The sequence below is a fragment of the Trachurus japonicus genome, chromosome 14 (genome assembly GCF_045865225.1).
Source record: "Trachurus japonicus isolate A0001 chromosome 14, Traja_1.0".
NCBI classification, from domain to species: domain Eukaryota; kingdom Metazoa; phylum Chordata; class Actinopteri; order Carangiformes; family Carangidae; genus Trachurus; species Trachurus japonicus.
Genome location: NC_140920.1, coordinates 2,558,119 through 2,584,823, shown reverse-complemented (window position 1 = coordinate 2,584,823; position 26,705 = coordinate 2,558,119). Strand labels below are relative to the sequence as shown.

The 26,705-nt window shown below is 40.3% G+C and overlaps 1 protein-coding gene and 1 non-coding gene across 2 annotated transcripts; one reads left to right on the top strand and one right to left on the bottom strand.

Moving 5' to 3' along the window:
• Window positions 1-1,096: 1,096 nt before the first annotated feature.
• Window positions 1,097-24,786, top strand: ncf1 (neutrophil cytosolic factor 1). Its single transcript, XM_085796993.1, has 13 exons — window positions 1,097-1,190; window positions 1,271-1,351; window positions 2,108-2,183; window positions 4,321-4,486; window positions 4,633-4,691; window positions 13,234-13,356; window positions 15,217-15,324; window positions 16,275-16,392; window positions 19,194-19,298; window positions 22,816-22,991; window positions 23,627-23,864; window positions 24,336-24,386; window positions 24,753-24,786. The coding sequence occupies exons 1-11, from the start codon at window positions 1,119-1,121 to the stop codon at window positions 23,788-23,790; spliced, it is 1,248 nt and encodes a 415-aa protein (XP_085653119.1). The 5' UTR covers window positions 1,097-1,118; the 3' UTR covers window positions 23,791-23,864; window positions 24,336-24,386; window positions 24,753-24,786.
• Window positions 24,787-26,308: 1,522 nt separating this feature from the next.
• trnaw-cca (transfer RNA tryptophan (anticodon CCA)) lies at window positions 26,309-26,380 on the bottom strand. The gene has a single exon. It is a non-coding gene; the product is annotated as a tRNA-Trp (tRNA).
• Between the last annotated feature and the right edge of the window lie 325 nt (window positions 26,381-26,705).

Below are 26,705 nucleotides of genomic sequence, written 5' to 3'. Positions count from 1 at the left end.
TAATAATAACAATGTGACTGTGGATGTGAGAGGAAGTCATCTGCTTTCTCCAGAAATAACCACCTTCACTACACAAACATGACACTGACCTATTATTACAATTATTCAAATAAATCATCCATATAATAATATAAAGGTTTTAAACAAAATATTTTTGTTTTCTGGAACACATGAATGTAAATGGAAACTGAAACAGTCTGACTTACTGAGGAAGTATCACACAGACATGTGGGTTTGTGTTTCTTTTAAACTCTTTTGTTCCTCGTTGCTGTTGCAAAGGTTTTTAGGAAATTACAAATTTAGCCAAAATGCCCCATCAAAAAAGAAAAAAAGAAGAAAAAAAAAGCCCATGACTGACGACATCACAGAAGTTACTGGATGAACACTGAAAATAAAGAACTTTCCTGAGTGAGAGGACGAGGAATCGCTCCGGGTGATTTCCCTTCTGCTGGATTGAGAAACACTTCAGAGGGGAAACTCTTCAGTTACAGCGCCTCTCCAACTTTTACCTTCAGTTTATTTACACATTAGACATATATTTACATTTACATTTACATACATGGAAGGAAACAGCTTCATGGAAAACCGCCATACTGGGAAAACTATAGTCAACTAATAACTGATTGGATGATTGACAGGACGGGAACATCTGGGATATTTCCCAGTGTTACAAGTCTTTTCTTTTCTTATTAGTGATAACTTTATGGTATGATGCGTTGTGAGTTTTCTTCCATGTTAACATGACCTAACATAACATAACATAACCATACTATAACATAACATAACATAACATAACATAACATAACATAACATAACATAACATAACATAACATAACATAACCGTACTATAACATACTATGACATAATAGAAAGAATAGAATAGAATAGAATAGAATAGAGTTTTACTGTATATCACAGTGTTGACACACAGTTGTTCCTCTTTTCTTCTCTGTGATAAAGAGGAACTAATTCTTGTGGTAAAGGAGGACACACACACACACACACACACACACACACACACACACACACACACACACACACACACACACAGGGTAGCTATAAAAGCCTCTGCCCCCTCACTAGGACTCAGTCTGTCAGTCTGTCCTCGGCGTCTCAGCATGGAGCAGATCTACGTCAGACATGTGGAGCTGCTGGGCTTCGAGAGACGAGACGTCCCCAGTCAGCACTATGTAAGGATAACCGGTCCGGTCCGGTCCAGTTGATCCGGTCCGGTTGATCCGGTGTTTAACCTCCTGTCGTGTCTCTGCAGGTCTACCTGATGATGGTGAAGTGGAGCGACCTCTCTGAGAAGCTCATCTACAGGACGTACCCAGAGATCCACACCCTCCATGTGAGTTCCTCTGCTTTCCAAAATAAAAGCTCTGACAGAGCACACTCCAAATTTATCAAATGGCCTATTTCACCTAAAGTTAAAGAAACACACTTTAAAGTTATAAACAAAATTTATCCAGTGGCAGAATTTCTTAAGAAAAGATTTGGTTATGAGGTGGATAAATGCGCGTTCTGTAATGAAGAAGATGAAACACTAGAGCATATGTTTTTTCTGTGTCCCACTTCACATCTTTTTTGGTGTGACATATAGGCTATAATTGGATTGCTTAATGTTATTATACTCTTGGGTAAATATCATATCCATTGTGCAAAATGGAGGAACTCTAAACCTTCCTTTTCTTGTTTCATTAATGAGTTTAAGTTATTCTTTTCATCCCTTAAAAAGACAAACAACAAGTATGCAACAAAATTAAGTCTAAATATTTCTCGTCTCCTTCTCTTCTAAACTATATTTAAATTTAACTTATCTTTTTGCTGCTCTGTTTTTTATGTCGATCGTGTGCCTGGGAAATTGTACTTTATTTATTTGCCTTGATTTATTTATTATTTAGCCTACCTTTTTGTTTCGTGATTCCCCTACTGTTATGTTTGCACTCTACACCGTGCCTGTTTTTCATGTGTATTGCTGTTGTTGTTGTCCTCATTGAGAGTTTGTATTTTCAATGCTAAATAAATAAAGTCCTCGAGTGGGACTACAGTACAGTAAAATTCAGCTTTTTTAAAATATATTTCTGTTTTTGTTTTGGTGGGACAGAAATCTCTGAAGGAGATGTTTCCCATCGAGTCGGGTCAAATAGAGAAGAGGGACCGGATCATCCCGTCGTTACCAGGTAAGAAGACAAAACGTTTAAATTAGAGCTGCCTCTGTTGGTGCTTAGTTTCCTGCTGGTGACGTTAGTGTTAAAGTTAAAGTTCCCCTCGCTGCTGCTGCTGCTGTGTTGTTCTGTCAGGAAACACCTGTGTGTGTAGCCCTGCTTCTCTTTTCTCTGTTTAATGAGACGAGGCGTCAAACAGAGCAAACAAATCGACTGTGTGCTCCGCTGTGAAATAGTTTACTGAGTTTCATATGGAGCCACTTCCTCCCTGAGCCCAACAGGTGCTGACAGTCGATTTCTGTTCCTGGTCACCATGGCTTTTTCATAAAAAACAAAAAACAGAACTCAAACTTTGCACATTGAGCTTATGAAACCTTCATTACAAAACATGTGTGGCAACATGGAAAAGCCTCAGAGGTTGGGGCAACAGCAGAGTTTAACCCTCAGGGTTCAGCGTGTCTGACAGACAGTTTAATACTGAACGCAACAAAACTCAAAGCAAAGAAACAACCGAGGTCATTATGTCACTGACTCTCTGTCCGTGTCGTTGTTTTGAGTTTTGGAGGCTGCATTTGATGGAAGTGCCCAAACTGGACGATGCAGTCAAGCAAACTGCCTTCGTTTTTGCAGCTCAGGTGTTTTGTTTAAGCGATGAAAATGCTTTCTTAAGTTGCAGCGCTTTGAGCTCTCCAGGCCACCGTAGTATTTTTTTATAGTCAAGACAAAGCCCAACACCAAACCAATGTGAGACCAGGTCCAAGTCCATCACTGTGTTCAGTCCCAGTCTTCATAATAATCACGTGTCTTGATATTTACATTATTCCTCCTCAGCTAACAAGAAAAGATGATTTGATCTAAAATCTAAACCATATTTAAAGCTGTACAGAAAAGAAAAATTAATTTGATTCCAGTCTGGGTCATAAAATTAATGTAATAACTCATCTTTCAGACGATGTAGGCCAAACTTTGTGTAAAATTCTATTTTCGAGTAAATCTGGGGTGAAAGTGTGGTAGTTTTTTTCACATTGGATAATGCAGGCGCACGGATTATACGTCACGTTGCTCACGATTCATCAGCCACTGATATTGGATCCGTCATCCGTCATTCAAACGTCTGAGACACACACACACACTCACCGAGCTCGGTCTCGCCCCAAGCTTTGAATATCCCACCCGCTCGATAACGACCAATCAAATTTGTTTTCCTTACTCTGGTAAACTCGTGCGACAACTCGTGGAAACTCGACAAACAGGACAAACGGCCATTTCTGAACAAAGTTTGTATTGAACAGAAGAACACAGCACAGAACCTGCTGAAGTCTCCTCCAACTGTCGACACTGGTGGTGACACCAAGTTGTTCAGACGGTTTAACACAAGCAGATACTTTAAAGTTTAGTACAACTATTTAAATTATATATAACCATAGACTGTAAAAAGAATGGACGTAGCGTCCGTGACGTCACCCATTGGTTTTGGGGAGTCGTTTTTGTGACTCAAATATGGCGGCCTGAACAGCGCCATGTTGGATTGGCCGGCCGAGAACCCGCCCACTGGCCTCGAAGCAGCTGTCCACGGAGCTGCTCGGACCTGTCACTCAACGTTTCCGCGCCCTAATTGGCCAGAGTTTTAACCTAATAACAGTAAAACGGTAGAGTTAAAAAAAATTCACCCCCCTCAGAGTGTGTGCGGGGGTAGAAACTATCGATTGAGACAAAAAAACGTTCTGACACCAGGCTTTTAACATGTTTACTGAGGATGTAAAGTTGGCGATTTTAACATGGGGGTCTATGGGGAATGCTGCTTTCTGACACCAGCCCCCAGAGGAAGAAGAGGGGATTGCAGCTTTTTGAACGCGGAAGTGAGCTTCACTTCTCAGACTGACAACTGCCCCCTTGTATATAACGTATTGAATTACATCACAGAAACCAAAGAGAGACAGAGACGCAGAGAAATTTGGGTTTGGAGAAGAAAAGAAAAAGATGTCTTGAGTTGACTGGTTTGGAGAAAAAATCCAGACCGAGACAAAACCAAGACCTTGAAGATGTGTTGGACTCTATGAAACGATAGAGTAGATCTGGATGTAATCTTCTGTGTGTGTGTGTGTGTGTGTGTGTGTGTGTGCGTGTGTGTGTGTGTGTGTGTGTGTGTCAGCTCCGCGGTGGGTGGACAGCCAGAAGTCGACGGAGACCAGACAGAGCACCTTGGCCGACTACTGCCACTCGCTGGTCAACCTGCCGCCTCACATCTCCCGCTGCTCGCTGCTCACCGCCTTCTTCAGGGTGCGACCCGAGGACGAGAACCCGGGCGCCACCAGCACGTCAGTTATCAAACACACACACACACTCACACACACACACACACACACACACACACACACACACACACACACACACACACACACACACACACACACACAGAATCTACAAGTCAGGATTATGGAAAAATGTTTGATTTTTCCTTTAGACTGAGAAAAGCCAAGACGTCAGCGGGGACCAAGGAGGCGGCTCAGGGAACAGTGGCTGGTAAGAGACGTTTTAAAGGGATAGTTCAACATTTTTTTGTCAAATTGGCCCATTGCCATAATAATCCCTATAGTCATAGCAGTAGGTTCGTTACCTTTAATTGTCGGTGCAAGCTATTTTTAGAACGGCGGAGCAGAGCTGTGAGCTGCTCAGAGCTACGCTACGGAGGCTCATTATGGGATTTCTTGGTTTCACCTCATCAAACTCATCAAATACACAATCCAACAACTCCACAACGCTCTGGTGGACAAGTTGTGAGCTGCACATTCACCACGCTATGAGATAATAACACAACGTTACCACACAGAGTTGTTTTGGAGGGAAATTCAGAGACTGTTGATGAAAAACTGTCCCTGAAGGCAACGCGCATCAGTGGCTTTGCATGTATTTCCCTCTAAAACAACTCCATGTGGTAACGTTGTGTTATTATCTCATAGCGTGGTGAATGTGCAGGTCACAACTTGTCCACCAGAGCGTTGTGGAGTTGTTGGATTGTGTATTTGATGAGTTTGATGATGAGGGAAACCAAGAAATCCCATAATGAGCCTCCGTAGTGTAGCTCTGAGCAGCTCACGGCTCTGCTCCGCCGTTCTAAAAACAGCTTGCACCGACAATTAATTAAAGGTAACGAACCTACTGCTATGACTATAGGGATTATGGCAATGGGACTACAGTATTTGCCAAAATGTTGAACTATCCCTGTTGCGGCTTCCAAACAAACCTTTAAAGCCGCTGAGAGTATGAGGTTGGGTCCTCAGGTACGTAGATTTGTGACGCGCTATAGTAGATTTTGATAAAGATACGCTGAGATCCAACAATGCTTTTGGTGCATTTATTGTAACAAAACAGCACAGAGCTATCACAGCGCAGCAAGGATGGATAAACGTAAAAATGAGACTGGCAGATTAAACAGGAAAAAAGGGTGATTAATGAATGAATGAGTAGCGGTCAACAAAAATTACGGCTACTCCCAACCCTGACTCTCTCTCTCTCTCTCTCATCTGTGTCACCAGTGAGTGCCCACCTTTACGCACACACACTTCCGCACGCACACACGCCTACTCCCAGGTGAACCACCCACTCTGCAACACACACACACACACACACTCAAACACACCGTGCTGCTCATCTTCAGCCTGTATGTCTCTTACACACCAGCCCCTAATTATTAGGTCTCACATAATAATTCACATTTCAAAACACAATAGGAGACATAATAAATCATCATATCAATTTCAACGATAATGCAAAAATGTCTAATAAATTGCTCAAGTCCATGAAAAAGGTCATTACAACGAATATTCCTTCTTCTGGTCGTCATGACCGATTAGTGCAAAGAAAGTCCATCTGACGTCCGAAAACACAAAGTCCATATAGAGGTCAGCAACGTCCTCATGCTGCCTCCTCCTTCTCCAGCAACAAACACACCTTGGATATGGGTCTGTCCAAGCAACTGGTTCTTGTCTTAATCCGAATTTGACGCACAAATCCCTTGCGATCTGGAAAAGTTTGCAAGACACGTCCCATAATCCAAGAATTACGAGGTGCAGTACTGTCCATAAGCAAAACTAGATCTCCTACGACAAGGTTTCTCTGGACTCCAGTCCATCTCTGTCGTTCCTGTAACAGAGGCAGGTACTCCTTTGTCCAGCGCTTCCAGAACAGATCAGATATGTACTGGACTTGTCTCCATCTTCTTTGTGCGTACAGGTCTGCTGCTTGGAACTCTCCAGGTGGTAATGAAGGCTGGTTTTTTAGCAGTAACAGATGGTTCGGCGTCAGTGCTTCCAGGTCGTTAGGATCTGTGGAGGCCTTGGTGATGGGCCTGCTGTTAATAATGGCTTCCACTTCGCAAAGAACTGTGTGGAGTCCCTCCTCATCCAAGCGTTGTACTTTGAGAGTGGAGTTCAGGACTTTCCTCACCGATCTAATAAGCCTTTCCCACACTCCTCCATGATGTGATCCAGCAGGGGGGTTGAACGTCCACTTAATGCCCTTTTGGAGTAACACATCATGCACCTGTGCCTGGTTCCACTGCGCAATCGTTGTTTTTAACTCACGTTCTGCACCCACAAAATTTGTCCCATTATCAGAGCGCAGCTCGCGGACCTGTCCTCTTCTGGCTATAAAACGCCTTAGTGCATTTATGAAGGAGTCAGTGTCCAGAGAAGGTGCCACCTCGATGTGAATAGCTCTCAATACAAGACAGGTAAATAGGACACCATACCTCTTCACTGTACTCCTCCTGCTCCTCACTTCGATGGGTCCAAAATAATCAACCCCTACACAAGTGAATGGAGGTTCATCAGGCTTGAGTCGGTCTGTGGGCAAGTCTGCCATCTGCTGGCAAACTGGAGTAGCATTAAGTCTTCTGCAGATGGTGCACTTGGACAGAACTCTCCTAATGGCAGTACTTGCTCCTGTCATCCAGTATTTCTCCCTGAGCTTGGACAACATGTGGTTGCGGCCGCTGTGTCCTACCTCTTGATGTATATTTCTCAGCAGCAGGGTAGAAATGTGAAGATCTTTTGCCAGAATGATAGGATGCTTAGACTCCAAAGGCAGTGCTGCTTTGCTAAGCCGTCCTCCCACACGCAAGACTCCATCCTCCAGCCTTGGACACAACTTGTACAGGTGACTATTTTTCTTGACATTTTGTCCCTTTTCCAGACATGAGAGCTCCTCAAAAAACTTTCTCTTCTGGCAAAACTGAATTATGGCCAGCTCAGCCTTGTCAATGTCCTCCACTGTAGGAGCACCAAGGACAGCTGCACCTTTAAATGTGCACCTTTCCTGCTCCAACATTCTCTGTTGCTGCATGCTCTCTTCACTCTGATTGGCTATTAGCCTTTTTCTCTTCCTGATACAGGACCACAACCATTCCTTGTATTTCAGCCACCACGCCACAGCTTTCTTCAATCGGATCCACGAGGAATAATGATGGATCAGGTGAGTAGTGGGATCCTCTTCAGCTTGTACAGCATTGACAACAGCAGTTTTCTTCACCTCTGGATCGTCCTGAGGGAGATGACTCACAGGCTCAGGGTTCACAGGCCATTCTGTTTCAGGTTGGCAAAGAAACGGCGGTCCCGTTAACCAGAGTCTGTCCTTCAGAAATGCCTCCACTTTGAGCCCTCTGGATGCTGCGTCTGCTGGATTTGAAGCTGTATCCACGTATCTCCACTGAGCAGGGTGAGATGATTTCAGGATCTCCGAAACACGATTGGCAACAAACACCTTAAATCTGGAGCTTTCGTTGTTAATGTATTTCAGCACAGAAGCACTATCAGTCCAAAACACAGATTCCTGAAGACTCATGTGTAGTTCTTTCTTCCACAGGACCTCCATGCGACTGGCCATTGTTGCAGCAATCAGTTCCATTCTTGGAATTGTAACTGTCTTCAGTGGGGCAACACGAGCCTTTCCCATAATGAAAGCACTGTGCATTTGGAGGTGCTCATTCTGTAACAGCAGGTAAGTGACTGTACCATAGCCTTCCTCGGAAGCATCGCAGAAATGGTGTAGTTGCGCAGTAATAACATCTCCAAACTCCAGAGGTTTTAGACATCTGGGCAGCTCAAAGTTGTCCAGCAGGTGGAGCCCTTGCACCCACTTAAGCCACTCTTTGGAGACAGTCTCTGGTATGGGATCATCCCAACCGACTCCTCTTCTGCACAAATCCCTCAAGATCCTTTTTGCTGTCAGAACAAGGGGACTTAACATGCCCAGAGGGTCATAAATGGAGCTTACAGTAGAAAGGATGCCTCTGCGGTTGAGTGGTCTGTCCTTCCATACAATTTTGAATTTAAAGGTGTCTGACTTGATACACCACTCTACACCCAGCACTCTTTCAATGGGCACAAACTCCCGGTCCAGGTCCAACTGCTCCATGCCTTTAGCTCTGCGGGGCTCTGGGATGGTCTTGAGCACTTCAGATCTATTACTGTGCCACTTGGTCAAACAGAATCCCCCTTTAGCGCACAGAGACATGAGCTCATGACAGAGGGTCCGTGCTTCCTCCTCTGTTGCAACTGCCACCAAACAATCATCCACATAAAAGCAGTGCTGCAGCTTGTCCACTGTCTCCTCCTTATGCTCATGTCCAAAATCCTCTGCACATTTCCTGAGGGCAAAGTTGGCGCAGCTAGGGGAGGATGTAGCTCCGAAAAGATGTACCTTCATCCTGTATTCACATGGTGCTTGGTTCAAGTCTCCTTGTGACCACCAGAGGAATCGCAACAGATCAGCATCATCTGGGGGCACTTGCACCTGGTGAAACATAGCTTCTATGTCAGCCATGATGACCACAGGTTCCCTCCTGAACCTGGTCACAACTCCAATCAGTGAGCTGGTTAGATCGGGCCCTTGCAACAGCTCTTCATTCAGAGATTGTCCTTTGTAACTGGCACCACAATCAAACACAACTCGGAGTTTTCCCTTTGTCGGGTGATAGACACCATGGTGCGGTATATACCAGACCCTGCCATCACTTCTTTCCAGCTCTGCATCAGGAACCTTTTCAGCATAACCTTTACCAAGTAGATCGTTAATAAAGGTGTTATACTCCCTGTAAAACACTGGATCCCTCTGGAGCCTCCTCTTCAGATGGTTTTGACGCTGTTCCACCACTTTCCTGTTATTTGGCATGCTGATGTTTGGATTTTTCAAAGGCAGGGCAACCTGGTAGTGACCATTGACATGTTTGGCTGACTTTGTGACCATGTCCATGAACCTCAGGTCTTCCCTGGACAGACCCATTTGTTCCTCCACAGCAGATTCTGGAAAGTCCATCTTAAATTGCTGTTGCCACAGTTCATCCAAATTTACAATGGACACACGGTTCACAGTTACTGGCTGCTCACAGTAATTGGCCTTTCCACCGTTTCCTGTCAGTGGTCCATTTACCGTCCAGCCCAGCACCGTCCTTATAGCGTAGGGTCCATTGTGCTCACTGCGAATGACTTCCAGCGGTTCCATGGCTCGTGGAACATTCGTTCCAATCAGCAACTCAATTCCAGCCTCAATCTGTGGTAAGGAGATGTGTTTTAAATATGGCCACCTTGTCAGATCCTTATTTGTGGGTATGTTTGCTTTGTGGACTGGCATTGACAACTGAGTGTACGCTTTTGGCAACTCAATGAAGCTGTCATCTTCAAGTGCTGCCACCTCCAGCTCTGGCACGATGTAGCTACTGACCACCTTCTCCTGCCCCATGGTCCTGAGAAGAATGTTGGCTCTCTTCCCAGACAAATTGAGCTTCTGCTTCAGACTCTCAGTACAGAACACCGCAGTACTTCCCTGGTCCAAAAAGGCGTATGTGAGAATGATTTTATTGCCCTTCTTCGCCTTCACTTGGATCGGCACGATAGGAAGCTTGCAATCCATCTCACCAGCCCCTGTAAGCCCACTGGAAACCAAGGTGTCGTCCACTGTAACCTGGATGCTTCTCTCAGCCGGTTCTGCCGTTGCCACACTATCCTTATGGAGCACAGTTGGATGTCTTAGGCCACACTTCGAGCACGAAATCTTCCTTTGGCAATTTTTGCTTATGTGTCCTATACACAGGCAGCGAAAACAAGCACCATTTTCCTTCAGGAAGTCAATTTTCTCTTTGTGTGCCATTTTTTCAACCGTGCACACACATCCAATGTGTGTCCTCCAGTGCAGCAGGGACAGATCTTCTTCGCTGGTGGTTTTATGTATGTAGCTTTATTCACAGGTTGAGCTGTTCTCTCCACACGATTCACTGTGGTAGCGAAGCTGGTTCCTCTGATGCTGGAGCGAGGGGGAGGTTTGTGTCTCATTTGTTTAGTTGTTATAACAGTGTCCTGAATGTTTCCAAACACAGGGTCTGTCAAGATTTTTACCTGTTTTTCAACAAAGTTGGCAATGTCCACAAACCTTGCTCTCCTGTTGTACCTTTCCTGCAGGTCACATGCGTCGCACCTCCAGCGGTCTCGGAGTTTGTACGGCAGTTTTTTGATGATTTCCACCATGTTTGTGGGTGTGTCCAGATCATTTAAATACTGCACATCCTCCAAAGCGTTGCAGCATCCACGCAGAAAGAGGCCGTACTCCTGGAGGGCTTTCACATCTTCTGTTTTAATAGTGGGCCATGACAAAGCTCTCTCCATGTATGCTGCTGCCACCTTTTGCTCATTGCCATAATGCTCTTTCAATAGAGCCTTTGCCTTCACATATCCTCTGCTCGACTCAATGTGCTGACAGCTCCTCACTAGTCCCTTTGCATGCCCTTTGGTGTATTGTTCAAGGAAGTAGAGTCTGTCACAGTTGTTGCTGGTGTTTCGCTCAACTCCATTTTCAAATGCTTTAATAAACGAATGGTATTTGAGTGGGTTACCATCGAAAATGGGAATTTCCCTTTTTGGGAGTGCTGAGAGGCATTGTTGTTGCATCAAGAGTGTTGAAATTTCATTTTGTTTTCTCATTATGTCCAGCACACTGTCGTTTTGTGATGCATCAGTTTGTGTAACATTGGTCACAGGATCTTCAGGAGTGGCTAGATAACGTTGGAGCATGTAAGAAGGACATGGGAGATGTTTTATGTCAGGTAAGTGAGTGACTTTAGGCTTCACAACTGTCTGCGTGGTTTCAATTGCGTTGGGTTTTAGTTTAACTGGCAGTGATGGGACAAATTCCGTAGCATTGATGTTAAGTTGTTGTTTTGAGCATGTCTTTTCATAGTATGAATTCATCCCATCTGAAACCTTTGACTTTGATTTACTGCCAACACTGCTTTGTGATTTTATAACACTTAGTTTTGCCATTTCCTCAGCGATTTCATTCTCCAGTAAAAGCTCTTCTCTTCTTTTGCGTAGCTTTAACTCCTCTTCATCCAATGCATGTTTTTCCTTTAATGCCTTTTGTTTTGCTGCCAAAATCGCAAGATTTGTTTCCGTTTTTAAGCGAGCAGATGAGCGTGAAGCCAAGGATGAGGAATGATGTGAGCGTGATTTCTTGGTTGCATTTGAGATGCTGTCACAGGGCTGTAGTTCATCCTGGGGATCTTGTTCAGTGGGAACAAGTACTGGAGGGTCAGCAACAGACAAATCCTTGCTTTTTTCGACAGGAATTTGTGCTGCGTGATTTATTTCCTTTGTTGGTTGCTCAGAAGTATTTGTCTGAAGTGGTAATTCATTTGAGTTTTCATGCGGATTTTCCTTTATCCATTTTTCCACTTGTTCCTTGAATGCATCACTGTAATCCATAACGCTAGAAAACCACTCTTTTTGTTTTTTATGTTCATCATCAGGAAGAAGTTGCAATACTTCGTTGTGCAGGTCAGTGGCCTTTTTACACAGTGCATTCAAGTTATTCAGTTGTGAGGGGATTTCAGTTACATTTTCTTTTGATTTCATGTGCGCTTTTATTTGCGGAATAAGCTCTTTGATTTTATTAACGGCACTTTTGCGCTCATGCTGCAACCGTTCGATTTTATTTTCTATAGCTTTGGCCGTCAGTTTGATTTCCCTCTTTTCACGTTCCATGTTTGAACATTCAGCATCAGCGTTTATTTGACTCATTTTCGTTAGATTGTATTTTTGTATAAAGCAACACAATCACATTTCATTCAAGAGCGTATTCAAATCCATCCATAGACATTGCATTTAAATTCATTGACAGAGCAGATTCGATCCAAGCATTTTCAACAAGCAGTAGGTCTTTAGACAACATCAGCCGCCACATATGCCACAAAGTCCCGACATCACAATCCAATAAAGCACGGAGAATATGCGTCACCATCAATGCGCCAATGCAACCAGCGTATCCATTTAATACATTGTCCTCATTTGACACAATGCATTCCAATCGAAGCGGATTCCTCAATCCACAAACATTAACAGGTTCAGGCCTACCTGTTCCCAGGTGAATGGATGGCGTGGTGTGGCACTTAGCTGTGGCTCCTTTGTTCTCGGGCTAGTCGGTGCGTGACGACTTGGTTCTTTGATGCGGCTTGATGATTTTCATTAAACGCCTTTTTGTTGACAAAATGTTGCGGCTTCCAAACAAACCTTTAAAGCCGCTGAGAGTATGAGGTTGGGTCCTCAGGTACGTAGATTTGTGACGCGCTATAGTAGATTTTGATAAAGATACGCTGAGATCCAACAATGCTTTTGGTGCATTTATTGTAACAAAACAGCACAGAGCTATCACAGCGCAGCAAGGATGGATAAACGTAAAAATGAGACTGGCAGATTAAACAGGAAAAAAGGGTGATTAATGAATGAATGAGTAGCGGTCAACAAAAATTACGGCTACTCCCAACCCTGACTCTCTCTCTCTCTCTCTCATCTGTGTCACCAGTGAGTGCCCACCTTTACGCACACACACTTCCGCACGCACACACGCCTACTCCCAGGTGAACCACCCACTCTGCAACACACACACACACACACACACTCAAACACACCGTGCTGCTCATCTTCAGCCTGTATGTCTCTTACAATCCCTTTAAACTTCAATATCCTGTAGGTTAATTTATAAATAACATGATGATGATGAACCATGTTTCCCCCGTCAGAGATCTCAGGCCCCATCATACTGGACACCTACAGGGTGATCGCTGACTTCACCAAGACGACCAAACACGAGATTCAGCTGCACACGGACGACCTGGTGGAGATCGTAGAGAAGAATCCAAACGGTGAGAAAAGAAAAAAAAAAAAAAGATTTAAGAAACATTTAAAGATCAGGAGCCAAAACAACCTCAGTTAAAAAAAGCTTCATACAGTATAAAGGTAGATGTTTGTGTTAAAGCTCCTTCAGAATAAAGGTAGATGTTTGTGTTAAAGCTCCTTCAAAATAAAGGTAGATGTTTGTATTAAAGCTCCATACAGTATAAAGGTAGATGTTTGTGTTAAAGCTCCTTCAGAATAAAGGTAGATGTTTGTGTTAAAGCTCCTTCAAAATAAAGGTAGATGTTTGTGTTAAAGCTCCTTCAAAATAAAGGTAGATGTTTGTGTTAAAGCTCCTTCAAAATAAAGGTAGATGTTTCTATTAAAGCTCCTTCAAAATAAAGGTAGATGTTTGTGTTAAACTTCCTTCAAAATAAAGGTAGATGTTTGTGTTAAAGCTCCTTCAAAATAAAGGTAGATGTTTGTATTAATGCTCCTTCAAAATAAAGGTAGATGTTTGTGTTAATGCTCCTTCAAAATAAAGGTAGATGTTTGTGTTAATGCTCCTTCAAAATAAAGGTAGATGTTTGTGTTAAAGGTCCATACAGTATAAAGGTAGATGTTTGTGTTAAACTTCCTTCAAAATAAAGGTAGATGTTTCTATTAAAGCTCCTTCAAAATAAAGGTAGATGTTTGTGTTAAAGCTCCTTCAAAATAAAGGTAGATGTTTCTATTAAAGCTCCTTCAAAATAAAGGTAGATGTTTGTGTTAAAGCTCCTTCAAAATAAAGGTAGATGTTTGTGTTAAAGCTCCTTCAGAATAAAGGTAGATGTTTGTGTTAAAGCTCCTTCAGAATAAAGGCAGATGTTTGTGTTAAAGCTCCTTCAAAATAAAGGTAGATGTTTGTGTTAAAGCTCCTTCAAAATAAAGGTAGATGTTTCTATTAAAGCTCCTTCAAAATAAAGGTAGATGTTTGTGTTAAACTTCCTTCAAAATAAAGGTAGATGTTTCTATTAAAGCTCCTTCAAAATAAAGGTAGATGTTTGTGTTAAACTTCCTTCAAAATAAAGGTAGATGTTTGTGTTAAACTTCCTTCAAAATAAAGGTAGATGTTTGTGTTAAAGCTCCTTCAGAATAAAGGTAGATGTTTGTGTTAAAGCTCCTTCAGAATAAAGGCAGATGTTTGTGTTAAAGCTCCTTCAAAATAAAGGTAGATGTTTGTGTTAAAGCTCCTTCAAAATAAAGGTAGATGTTTGTGTTAAAGCTCCTTCAAAATAAAGGTAGATGTTTCTATTAAAGCTCCTTCAAAATAAAGGTAGATGTTTGTGTTAAAGCTCCATACAGTATAAAGGTAGATGTTTGTGTTAAACTTCCTTCAAAATAAAGGTAGATGTTTCTATTAAAGCTCCTTCAAAATAAAGGTAGACGTTTGTGTTAAAGCTCCTTCAAAATAAAGGTAGATGTTTGTGTTAAAGCTCCTTCAGAATAAAGGTAGATGTTTGTGTTAAAGCTCCATACAGTATAAAGGTAGATGTTTGTATTAAAGCTCCATACAGTATAAAGGTAGATGTTTGTATTAAAGCTCCATACAGTATAAAGGTAGATGTTTGTGTTAAAGCTCCATACAGTATAAAGGTAGATGTTTGTGTTAAAGCTCCATACAGTATAAAGGTAGATGTTTGTGTTAAAGCTCCATACAGTATAAAGGTAGATGTCCATGTGTAGTGTGATTATAAAGCAGCTCTAGGTTCTATATTAATACTGTGAAAGTATCAAAGCCTCAGTCCACAGAGAAATGCACACAGCCTGTATTCAGAAACTGAGCCTTTTTAAAACCAGCCATCAGGACTTCCTGTCACTTTGTGATGTCACAACTTCCTCCCCGTCAGGTTGGTGGTTCTGCCAGTGCGACTCCAGACGAGGTTGGGTACCGGCCTCCTACCTGGAGCCGCTGGACAAACCGGAGGAGGACGAGGACGCTGAACCGGACTACGAAGGTCTTGATTGATTGAAGTGTTTATTTTGAATATGAAAATAAAATAATTAAAAAAAGAGAATAAGACAAAACATTTAAACATGAGAAAAAGGAGTGAGAAGAAGTAAAACTTATAAACTCCCACCCCCTCTCCTTATATATGACTAGCTAAGATCCTTGTCTAAACATATCTTAGGCTATGTTACGAAATCATGAATATAATTTATTTATAATTTACTTTACGTTTTTTTGGTAACACTTTACAATAAGGGTCCCTTAATTAACGTTAGTTAGTACATTATGAAGCATTAATTAACTGTTTACAGATATATTAACAATCATTTTCATGTATTACTTAGAATTAGTTAACACATTAATTAATATAGCCTATTAGTAAGCAGTTAATTAATGTTTACTACTCAAAGTTAGTTCATAAATTATTAAATAATTAGTTATCATTATGTATGCATTACTCAGCATTAATTAACACATAGTTTATATATTAATGCTTAATAATGTACTAACTAACGTTAATTAAGGGACCCTTATTGTAAAGTGTTACCGTTTTTTTTTTACTTTACGTTTTAATTTAATTTACGTTTACTTATAATTTACTTATACACACTAATTATACAAACATACAAACATACATACATACACATGTCCACATACAGATACATACACAAACACACGCGCACATACGTACATGCAAAAGGAAAAAAAACAAGTCTGAGTTTGACTTTGAGTTGGTTGAGTTTTTTTTTTTTTTTTCATTGTGAAACATTTTTTTATTGATGTAAATGTGTTTTCTGTACACAGGCTATGCTCAGAGGCTGCGCTGCTCTTTCTGTCCAATAACACCCATGAAGCATAAAAATGTGTTTCACTGAGTTGATGTCAGGTTTAATTTTTGTGCGTCTTCACAGTTTGTGTTGTGTTGTGTGTTGTTGTGTTGTGTGTTTTCTGCTGCAGGAGAGCTGTACGTCACCATCAACGCCTACGAGGCCGAGCAGGACGACGAGATCTCACTGGAGATCGGTGAAACCATCGAGGTCATTCACAAGCTGCTGGACGGCTGGTGGGTCGTCAGGTACGACACACACACACACACACACACACACACACAGTAGGAGGCTACACACACGCTCAGTGATAACAATGCACTGCAAAAACTCAAAATCTTACCAAGAATATTTGTCTTATTTCTAGTCAAAATGTCATTTCTAGTCAAAACTAATCTCTTTCCACTTAAAATAAGACTCATCACCTAAAAATGAACTTGTTTTTAGATCATTTCACTTGTTCCAAACACATTTTCACTTGAAATAAGTAGAAAAATCTGCCAGTGAAAGCAAGTTTTTTGTGCTTTGAAAGAAACAATTGCTCCACTATCAGATTTTTCTACTTATTTCAAATTAAAATCTGCTTGAAAGAAGTAAAAAGTGTCTAAAAACAAGCTACTTTTTATGTGATGAGTCTTATTCTAAGTATAATGAGATTTGTTTTGACTAGAAATGAAACATTTTGACTAAAAATAAGAGTTAGTAGTGCTTGTAATAAGTTTTTCTTTCTTATTACAAGCACAAAAAACTTGCTTTCACTGGCAGATTTTTCTACTTATTTCAAGTGAAAATTTGTTTGAAACAAGTGAAATTATCTAAAAACAAGTTAATTTTTAGGTGATGAGTCTTATTTTAAGTGGAAAGAGATTAGTTTTGACTAGAAATGAGACATTTTGACGAGAAATAAGACAAATATTCTTGGAAAGATTTAGAGTTTTTGCCAGTGTGTTTAGGAAGTCGGTTACAGTAACGAAGAATGAACTCACATTTGCAACAGCACATGATGAAATTAAAACAAACCCACTGAAACAATCTGACCTTTATCTTTACACAACATGAACGAATACAACAGAATTAAACTAAAATGCACAGACGGTTAAGTTTGGAACGAGATCCATTCAACTCTTTTGTGTAAGATATTTGACTGTGGAGCAAAGTGTTGGATGTTGACGTGACATCTGTACAGTAAATCCACCGCTGGACTATTAGATTAGTTTATTAAGGGACCGTGTGCAATGACATAGATCATTCGCAAGAAAATGAGGAGATGGTAACTTGCACCAGATTCACCTACAGCTGCTAATTTCCATCTGCACTCCCAACATGCAGGGCCGTTGTATAGGGGAGAAAGGTGATGATAACTCTAGGGGCCCAGCGCCCAGTGGGGCCCATAAAAAACCCCAGTAGTCTAATCTTTGTATGACTGATTTATTCTGCGTAAGACCCTGACTATAGTACAACATCTTTCCAAGAATATTTGTCTTATTTCTTGTCCAAATGTCTCATTTCTAGTCAAAACTAATCTCTTTCCACTTAAAATAAGACTCATTACCTAAAAATTAACTTGTTTTTAGATCATTTTCACTTAAATTCACAATAAATAGAAAAATCTGCCAGTGAAAGTAAGTTTTTTGTGCTTGTAATAAGGAAGAAAAACTTGCTCCACTATCAGATTTTTTCTACTTATTCCAAGTGAAAATATGCTTGAAAGAAGTAAAAAGTGTCTAAAAACAAGCTACTTTTAATATGATGTGTCTTATTTTACTTATAATGAGATTTGTTTTGTCTAGAAATGACATTTTGACTAGAAATAAGACAAATATTCTTGCTAAGATACTTGAGTTTTTGCAGTGTAATGCTGCATTAGCATCAAAACAAAGAAGGCTAAATAAAAAACGATAATACATACGTAGTCTAAGAAAAAAAAAAGAAAAGTTAGGGGGAGGGGCCCACTTTAGTATTCTTCAAGGGGGCCCAGAATTCCTAGCAACGGCCCTGCAACATGTAATAGATTACACAACAGACACACACCACAATCTAAAACATGATACATAAAGTAACAGAGACAGAGACAATACAGACACACAATTTACACATTAAAAATGATCGGTAACACTTTAGAATAACGGCCCCTTAATTAACGTTAGTTAGTACATTATTAAGTATTAATTAACTGTTTACAGAAATATTAACAATCATTATTATGTATTACATTAGGAAACACATTGATTAATGTAGCCTATTAGTAAGCAGTTAATTAATGTTTACTACTCAAAGTTAGTTAAAGTTGAATAATGTAATTAGTTATCATTATGTATGCATTACTCAGCATTAATTAACACATTAGTTTATATATTAATGCTTAATAATGTAGGCCTACTAACTAATGTTAATTAAGGGACTCTTACTGTAAAGTGTTACCAAATGATCAAGTCAAGTGCAATGCATTTGATAAAAGGTGTCGCTACCCTGTACGGTCAATGAAAGAAGAAAAACTACGTAATTTAGAGCTAAAAAACACGGTAAAACATTTAAAATCCTATTACAAAGATCTTAAAAATATTTCCTTGCATTTAACTCAATGCATTTAAAAGTACTAAAGTAGATAAATGACCAGTTTCAGGTACAGGTGTCGTGCTTTTAACAGTGCAGGCAACTTCGGTTCTCCATTGCCAGCCTTTGTTTTAAGTTATGAAAGAAATTCTAAAGGGTTTGTTTTTGCTTTCTTTGATGGTTGTCCATGAAAAGGCCAATTGAGCCGATTGAGCCGAGCGTCGCATGGGAATAACGCAGTCGCCCCTGGAAACAGATCTTAGGGGTCTGACTGTAAATTCAGAGCAAAGTTGTAAAAAGGAGCTGCATTGTGTATTATCTCATGAGCCTGTTGAATATTATAGAGTTTCATTATTAAGTTGTCAAAACTCAAACGTTATGTTGCAGTGGTTTCCTGTCCAGAATCTTTTTTATCTTTTCTGCTTTTTTGTACATATTCTGCTCCTCTCTTCTCCTCTTATTAACGTGGACGTTCTGTTAATGCTGCTTGGTGCAGGAAAGGAGAAGACACCGGCCACTTCCCGTCCATGTATCTGCAAAACGCCGGCAAGAAGGAGAAGAACAGGACGAACCTGCAGGGACAGAAACCACCGCCGCGCAGGTGAGAGGGGAATCTACCAATTCATGTGATTCTGACACACACACACACACAATATTAAACTTTAAAAATAATATTTTATTCAAAGCTCAATCTTACCACATATACAGTAAGTACTGTAGTTAGTTAGTTAGTTAGTTTAAGTTTATTTCGGACATGTTAAAAGAAATAAAACATAATACAGAAATGGACAGACATAACAAATAAAAACTTTGCAAAGACAACATATGAACAAAAAATACAATAATTGAAAATATAGGTAATTTGATATTTTTTGTTTGTTTGTTTTTTTTCATATCCAAAAAGGAGAGGGAAGAAGTAAAACTTATTTACTCCCCTTACCCCTTATTCATAAATTATCTATCAAGTTACCTAGTCATTATAGTCTATACAGTAATTAATTTATGAGTTATTTAACTGGATTTATTCTAATATATTATTATATTTATACACATATAGAGGTATTCTAACATATAATTACTAATCGTTATCTCTCTATACATATAAAAACATACTGTAGAGCAGCTGTGTGTTAGGCCACGCCCCCACATGTGCAGGTGCAGGTTTGCACGTAGGCCCTGTGTGTTGCCACTCTGGTGTTTTATTATGAAATTCAGAGGAAGTGTGTTGTTGTCACACTCTCTGCCTCCCTCTTTCACCACAACTTGTGATTTCATTTCTCTTTGTTGCTGAATTCACCTGTTTCCTCCTGAAGGTTTAGTTTGACTCCACACACTGCAAAAACTCAAAATCTTTCCAAGAATATTTGTCATATTTCTTGTCAAAATGTCTCAATTTTAGTGAAAACTAAACTCTTTCCACTTAAAATAAGACTCATCACCTAAAAATCACAAAAATCACTTGTTTTTAGATAATTTTCACTTGTTTCAAACTAATTTTCAATTGAAATAAGTAGAAAAATCTGCCAGTGAAAGGAGGTTTTTTATGCTTGTAATAAGAAAGAAAAACTTGCTCCGCTGTCAGATTTTTCAACTTATTTAAAGTGGAAAATCTGCTTGAAAAAAGTAAAAAGTGTCTAAAAACAAGCTGCTTTTTAATGTGATGAGTCTTATTTTAAGTATAATTAGATTTATTTTGACTAGAAATGACATTTTGACTAGAAATAAGACAAATATTCTTGGTAAGATTTTAGATCACCACGTTCAGACCGGTTTCTACCGGTGATCTGATGATACAGATGCATTCAGAGTCTAGAGTCTGGACCATAGATCTATATAAGAAGACTATAAATGACTCACTTGACGCTGCTGCCTAATGAGATGGTGTCGCCACACGGCCGCCATCTTGGCTCAGCCGACTCGCTCCCTCAGAGCATTAAAGGGATAGTAGCATTTTTTTTAAAGTGGGGTTGTATGATCTCCAAATAGCCCCTAAGTACTTTAATTGCAGTAGAAGACTCTCTGCACTCCTCCCGTTAGCAACGCCAGCCCATAATAGCCCTGCCCAGAGATTTACAACATACAGTGTTGTGAACAGACCCAAAGAAACGGCCTATTTTCGCGACCTGAAAAAAAATACACAGTAAATAAACAATAAAAACTGCGTTTTTTTCCTGCACTTTGAGGGGCTGGAAAAAATTATATTATAGCGAACAATGGAACTGTGTATTTTTTTTCAGGTAAAACCTCTTTTAGGCCGTGAAAATAGGCCGTTTCTTTGGGTCTGTTCACAACAATGTATGTTGTAAATCTCTGGGCAGGGCTATTATGGGCTGGCGTTGCTAACGGGAGGAGTCCAGAGAGTCTTCTACTGAAATTAAAGTACTTAGGGGCCATTTGTAGATCATACAACCCCACTTTTTAAAAAAATGCTACTATCCCTTTAAGCCTCTGGTGCATCTTTTACTCAGTTTTTGACCAGAAATGCAGTTATGATACTGCATATTTAAAATCACACTAATAATAATAATGTGAGCTACATCTGCGTGTAGTCCAATCCACCATCTTGGTCTGGACCACACCACCACCTACTCTGCTGTTGTTCTCTGACTTTTCTCGGTTTACGCCCGATTTCTCCAATCACACAAAACATAAACGCTTTGTGTGAAATTGGTCATAATTACTGTCTGAAGTTGTGAGTGACCTTTGACCTTTGACCTTCCAACTATCAAAATCTAATTGAGAGTTCATCCTTTTAGTCCACGGGAAAAGTTGTAGCTACTAAATTTAAAGATGTTCCCTTGAGCTGACATAAACCCAGGACAGAAGCGTTTACACCTGGCATTAATATTAAAGGAGAATTCCGGTCATTTTTGACCCCTAAATTGTTGTCCTGATGGTCACCCAGTGTTGGTTGGAGCAAAAAATTGATGCAGGCAAACTCGAGTTACCATGGCTACAACGCTAACCTATGGGGGCAATTCTTTATACCACAACAAACACTCAGAAAACAATCAAATATCTCTGGTACATGACTGGAATCCTTAGAGACACCACTGAACTCATAAACTGTACGGTTATACTGAGTATAAACAGTATAAACTTTGTGTTTTTGCATGTAGCCACTCACCTCAGATAGCCCAACTCTGAAACATCCTGGAAAGACATTACTATCCCATCACAGAGCGCCTGCTCTCCCCGCCACAGAAACTAACACTTTGTCCTTGTTGTGGTGATTTCTTTACAACAATAAACGGTGGAGCAGTGCAGTGCAATGTCCAAAATATCTCTGACCGTTTATTTTAGTTTCCGGATGGAAATTAGCATTGATGCTATAATCCGGTACATTTACATGTTTTTATATGTACATTGATGTGCACTGTCCCATCCAAATAAACAAATAAAGTAAAGTAAAGTAAAGAAATCATCACAACAAGGAAAAAGTGTTAGTTTCTGTGGCGGGGAGAGCAGGCGCTCTGTGATGGGATAGTAATGTCTTTCAGGATGTTTCAGAGTTGGGCTATCTGAGGTGAGTGGCTACATGCAAAAACACAAAGTTTAAACTATTTCTACTCTACACTATATGAGTTCAGTGGTGTCTCTAAGGATTCCAGTCATGTACCAGAGATATTTGATTGTTTTCTGAGTGTTTGTTGTGGTATAAAGAATTGCCCCCATAGGTTAGCGTTGTGGCTATCGCTAGCGCCGGGTAGCCATGGTAACTCTGGTTTGCCTGCATCAATTTTAGTCGCGTTTTTTGCTCCAACCAACACTGGGTGACCATCAGGACAACGATTTAGGGGTCAAAAATGACCGGAATTCTCCTTTAATAATGCTCCAGTGTCCACATTGAGATCATCCGATCACATATTTTGCACGGGTAAATTAAAAAAGAAAGAAGAAAATAAATAGAAGAAGAAAAGAAAACTGCCAGGTGTAAACGGGTAAAAAAAAAAAAAGGCGAATGCAAAAACATCTGCCAGAAACGAAACAGTTTGACTTGTTTCTGTGGAGAACATTTGGTCCAGAGCTGGTTTGTATTGTAAGCAGCTATGATTCATTTCTGCAACAAATCTGTGTGACTCACCGCTGCTGCTGCTGCTGCTGCTCGCTCCCCTCAGGTCCACCATCAGGAACGCCAAGAGCATCCACAACCGGTCTCGCCGGCGGCTCAGCCAGGACAATTACCGCAAGAACAGCCGTCGGTACCTGGAGCAGAAGGGCGGCCGCCTCGCTCCGTCACAAAGGAACTCTGGGAAAACCCCCAAGTCTCCGCTAAGGGAGAGGAAGAACCAGGGTAACAACCTGCTGCAACACGTTAAAGGGATAGTTCAACATTTTTGGCAAATTGGACCTATTGCCATAATCCCTATAGTCATAGCAGTAGGTTCGTTACCTTTAATTGTCGGTGCAAGCTATTTTCATGGGATTTCTTGGTTTCCCTCATCAAACTCATCAAATACACAATCCAACAACTCCACAACGCTCTGGTGGACAAGTTGTGAGCTGCACATTCACCACGCTATGAGATAATAACACAACGTTACCACACAGAGTTGTTTTAGAGGGAAATGCAGAGACTGTTGATGAAAAACTGTCCCTGAAGGCAACGCGCATCAGCGGGTTTTGCATGAATTTCCCTCTAAAACAACTCTGTGTGGTAACGTTGTGTTATTATCTCATAGCGTGGTGAATGTGCAGGTCACAACTTGTCCACCAGAGCGTTGTGGAGTTGTTGGATTGTGTATTTGATGAGTTTGATGAGGGAAACCAAGAAGCACCGACAATTAAAGGTAACAAACCTACTGCTATGACTATAGAGATTATGGCAATGGGCCAATTTGCCAAAATGTTGAACTATCCCTTCAAATGTGACATTTATTATTATATTTCTAAAACGTCCCTCCAATCTTTTTGACTTCTTACCCTCAGACAACATCCCCGAGGTGTCGGGCTCGAGCTCCGAGGGCGAGGCCAAGCGGGAGGCTCCGGTCGTCCCTCCCCGGCCGAGCGCAGAGCTCATCCTGGAGCGCTGCACCGACAACACCCGCAAGAGGGTCAGCGTCCACAAGTCACGCTCCGGCTCCGAGGGCTAGAGCGGGAAAAACTGAAGAACAGGAAACACAAGCAGCTTCGTTTAGGTTTAGAAAAAAACATTTCCTTATTTAATGTGACTTTACCTTTTTTGGATCGTTTAAAGGGACAACGAGGAGTTTCTATTTGGTTATAAAAAAGTCTCATATTAATGTGGATGAATCTACGTTACCACTTGTTAATGGCTCCATTTTAGATAAATCTATGGTTTTGTCTCTATGGTTATTTTGTTATTATTAGTGGTGGTGGAAATGCTGGGCGAGCCGACCAGCGTTTCCTTACTTTCGGTTTCGTGGCGAGTCATGAGAATAACGCCGCCGAATCTCCGTTTATGGTGGGAACTACGACGGTATGTGATCGTCTTCCAACCTCTGACTTTAATTCTTGACGAATGAAAACATGAGTCTGTCTTGCGCCGGTCAAAGAATTTCACGGTGCGGAGGCTCATAAATGTAGTGAGAAAACACTTCGCTTTTCCAAAACTCCTCGTTGTCCCTTTAATGTGACTCTATATTTTACTTATTATCATTCAATTCCATTACAAAAGCCCTGTGCATCATCTACTGATAATAGTTTACCTTTTTTGGATCGTTTAAAGCAGAGGTGTCAAACTCATTTCAATTTCAGGGGCCAAATTAAGTGCAATGTGATCTCAAGTGGGCCGGACTGGTAAAATAATAGCATAATATCCTATAAATAATAAGAACTCTAACTTTTCTCTTTGTTTTAGTGCAAAGAAGCGCATTATTAAGAAGTTTACATTAAAGAACTATCCTATTACAAAACATATTATGACCAACCTGAAATTTCTTGAGAAAAATACATGCAATTTCAACAACATAATGTCTCTTCTGTCTTCTATGTAATTTTTAAATCTGGTAAATTCATCCTGCGGGCCGGATTGGACCCTCTGGCGGGCCGGTTTTGGCCCACGAGCCACATGTTTGACACCCCTGGTTTAAAGTCTAAAAAGCTTCTTTTTTTTCCATGACATTGAGGCCTCGACCTCGTCTCACTGTATTTTAAAACCTTTCCTTTGGCGCCACCGCTGGTCAAACGAGGAATAACATTTAATTTTCTAATCTTGCATAAAGAAAACTCCCAGTTATTTTACATCCGTTTTCTTGTGAATGTGGATTTATTTACCTGTTTTAACTTAAACAAAAAGTATAATGTTGTGATGCTTCTGTTTTTTTTGGTATGTGCAACACTTGAGATGAATAATAGATAAAGAATGAGCCTTACGTCAACAAAGGTCAACAACAGTGTCATTGTATTCAAGGTAACCACAAGGGAACCACGACATGAATCACAACATGTTCAACAAGTTTGTGTACCTGTATTTAGTATTTTTTTTTGCGTGTTTTGCTTTAGTCAGACGTGTTTATCTGTTCACCACATTCTCATCCGCTTAGAAAAACAAGTAGTGGCCGAGAAGCGAGGTCAAAGCTGAATTCATTTCATCACAGTGTTTTGTTTTTTTTCACAGTGTTTTTTTCCCTGTTTATGACCCGTGTGGAGCTTTGTTTTTATTTATTTGCTTAATAAATGTATTCATTAATAAAAACATGTTGAGCTTTTCTCTCTCTGCATTATTTAGGCTGTAATCAGTGTTTCCAAGGGTATACTGCTGATATATCTCAATATATCAGTCAATGAACAGTGAAGTATATTAAATTAAAAAAAAATACATCATCACAATTAAATAGTTGCGGATTATTATTATTTTTTCTGTGGATCCATTGAGCTCTTTCCCTCAAACATCCCATTCTCAAACAGTGGACGGAGGTGTATACTGTCTGTGGTTTTGTGGGACAAAGACAGAGGAAGTAGGCCTATGTCAGAGAATGTAGGTCTGTCTTTAAAAAGAATAGACGCCAACAACCTACATCACAGTCAGAAATGAGGCTAAGGACAAAAAGTAGATTTAATTATTCTCACGTCAGATGTTCCAGTTCTAACCTCTGATTGGCTGTTTGCATAAAGATCTTCAGATACTGTACATGTGAACACATTAATGTTTTCCATTTATCATTGCCATTTCTAAGCCACACATTATTATTTTTTTTGTTTTTTTTGTTTTGTTTTTACATGTATCTGCATGATTTCTGCCTCAGTCTCAATCTCAGGACTGCAATTAATGACTATTTTCATTAGCTAGGCTACTTCATTACATTTCATTTCACATTTCTTTATATTCTTGTTCTCTTTCTTTCCATTACTGTTTTCAAAATTGATAAATATTAAATGCATCATATTGTTGCCTAAAGTTAAAATTGCCTCAAAAACCTTTTGAAAAAAAAGAAAGAATGAAATAGGTAACCATAGACTGTAGGTAACAGATAATTATAGACATTTGAAAATGTATTTATGTGTCCTTATTTCTTACCAACATTGTAGTATTGAATTTCTACATTCTGTTTTTCTAAATGCGTCTAATGTTACATTGTTAACAAAAAAGAATAAAGCAAAAAACACGTAACAATTATATTTACACTGAAAATGAGAAGACAAAACTTTTGACCCCGACGTGATTTGAACACGCAACCTTCTGATCTGGAGTCAGACGCGCTACCGTTGCGCCACGAGGTCCCGTATCACAGCTGTTACATATTGCCCTTATAACTGCCGACCTAGTCCGTTTGTGTGTATGTGTTAAATAGTAGTTTTGTAATGTCTTCTGAATGTCTAAAAGTAACGAATTACCCAATGCTAACATGTGGGATGAATAAGCAGAGGACGGGTCGTTTCTTAGCCCCGTAGTTTTTTAAATAAAACAGTTTAACAGTGACGTTAACGTGGCTTACCGACAGTTGTAGTAACATGGTGAATACCAGCTAACTTAGTCCGCTAACTGTAACGCCGGGGACTCAGTAACCGAGTTACAGATAGTTGTCGCGGGATGATTCATCAGCAA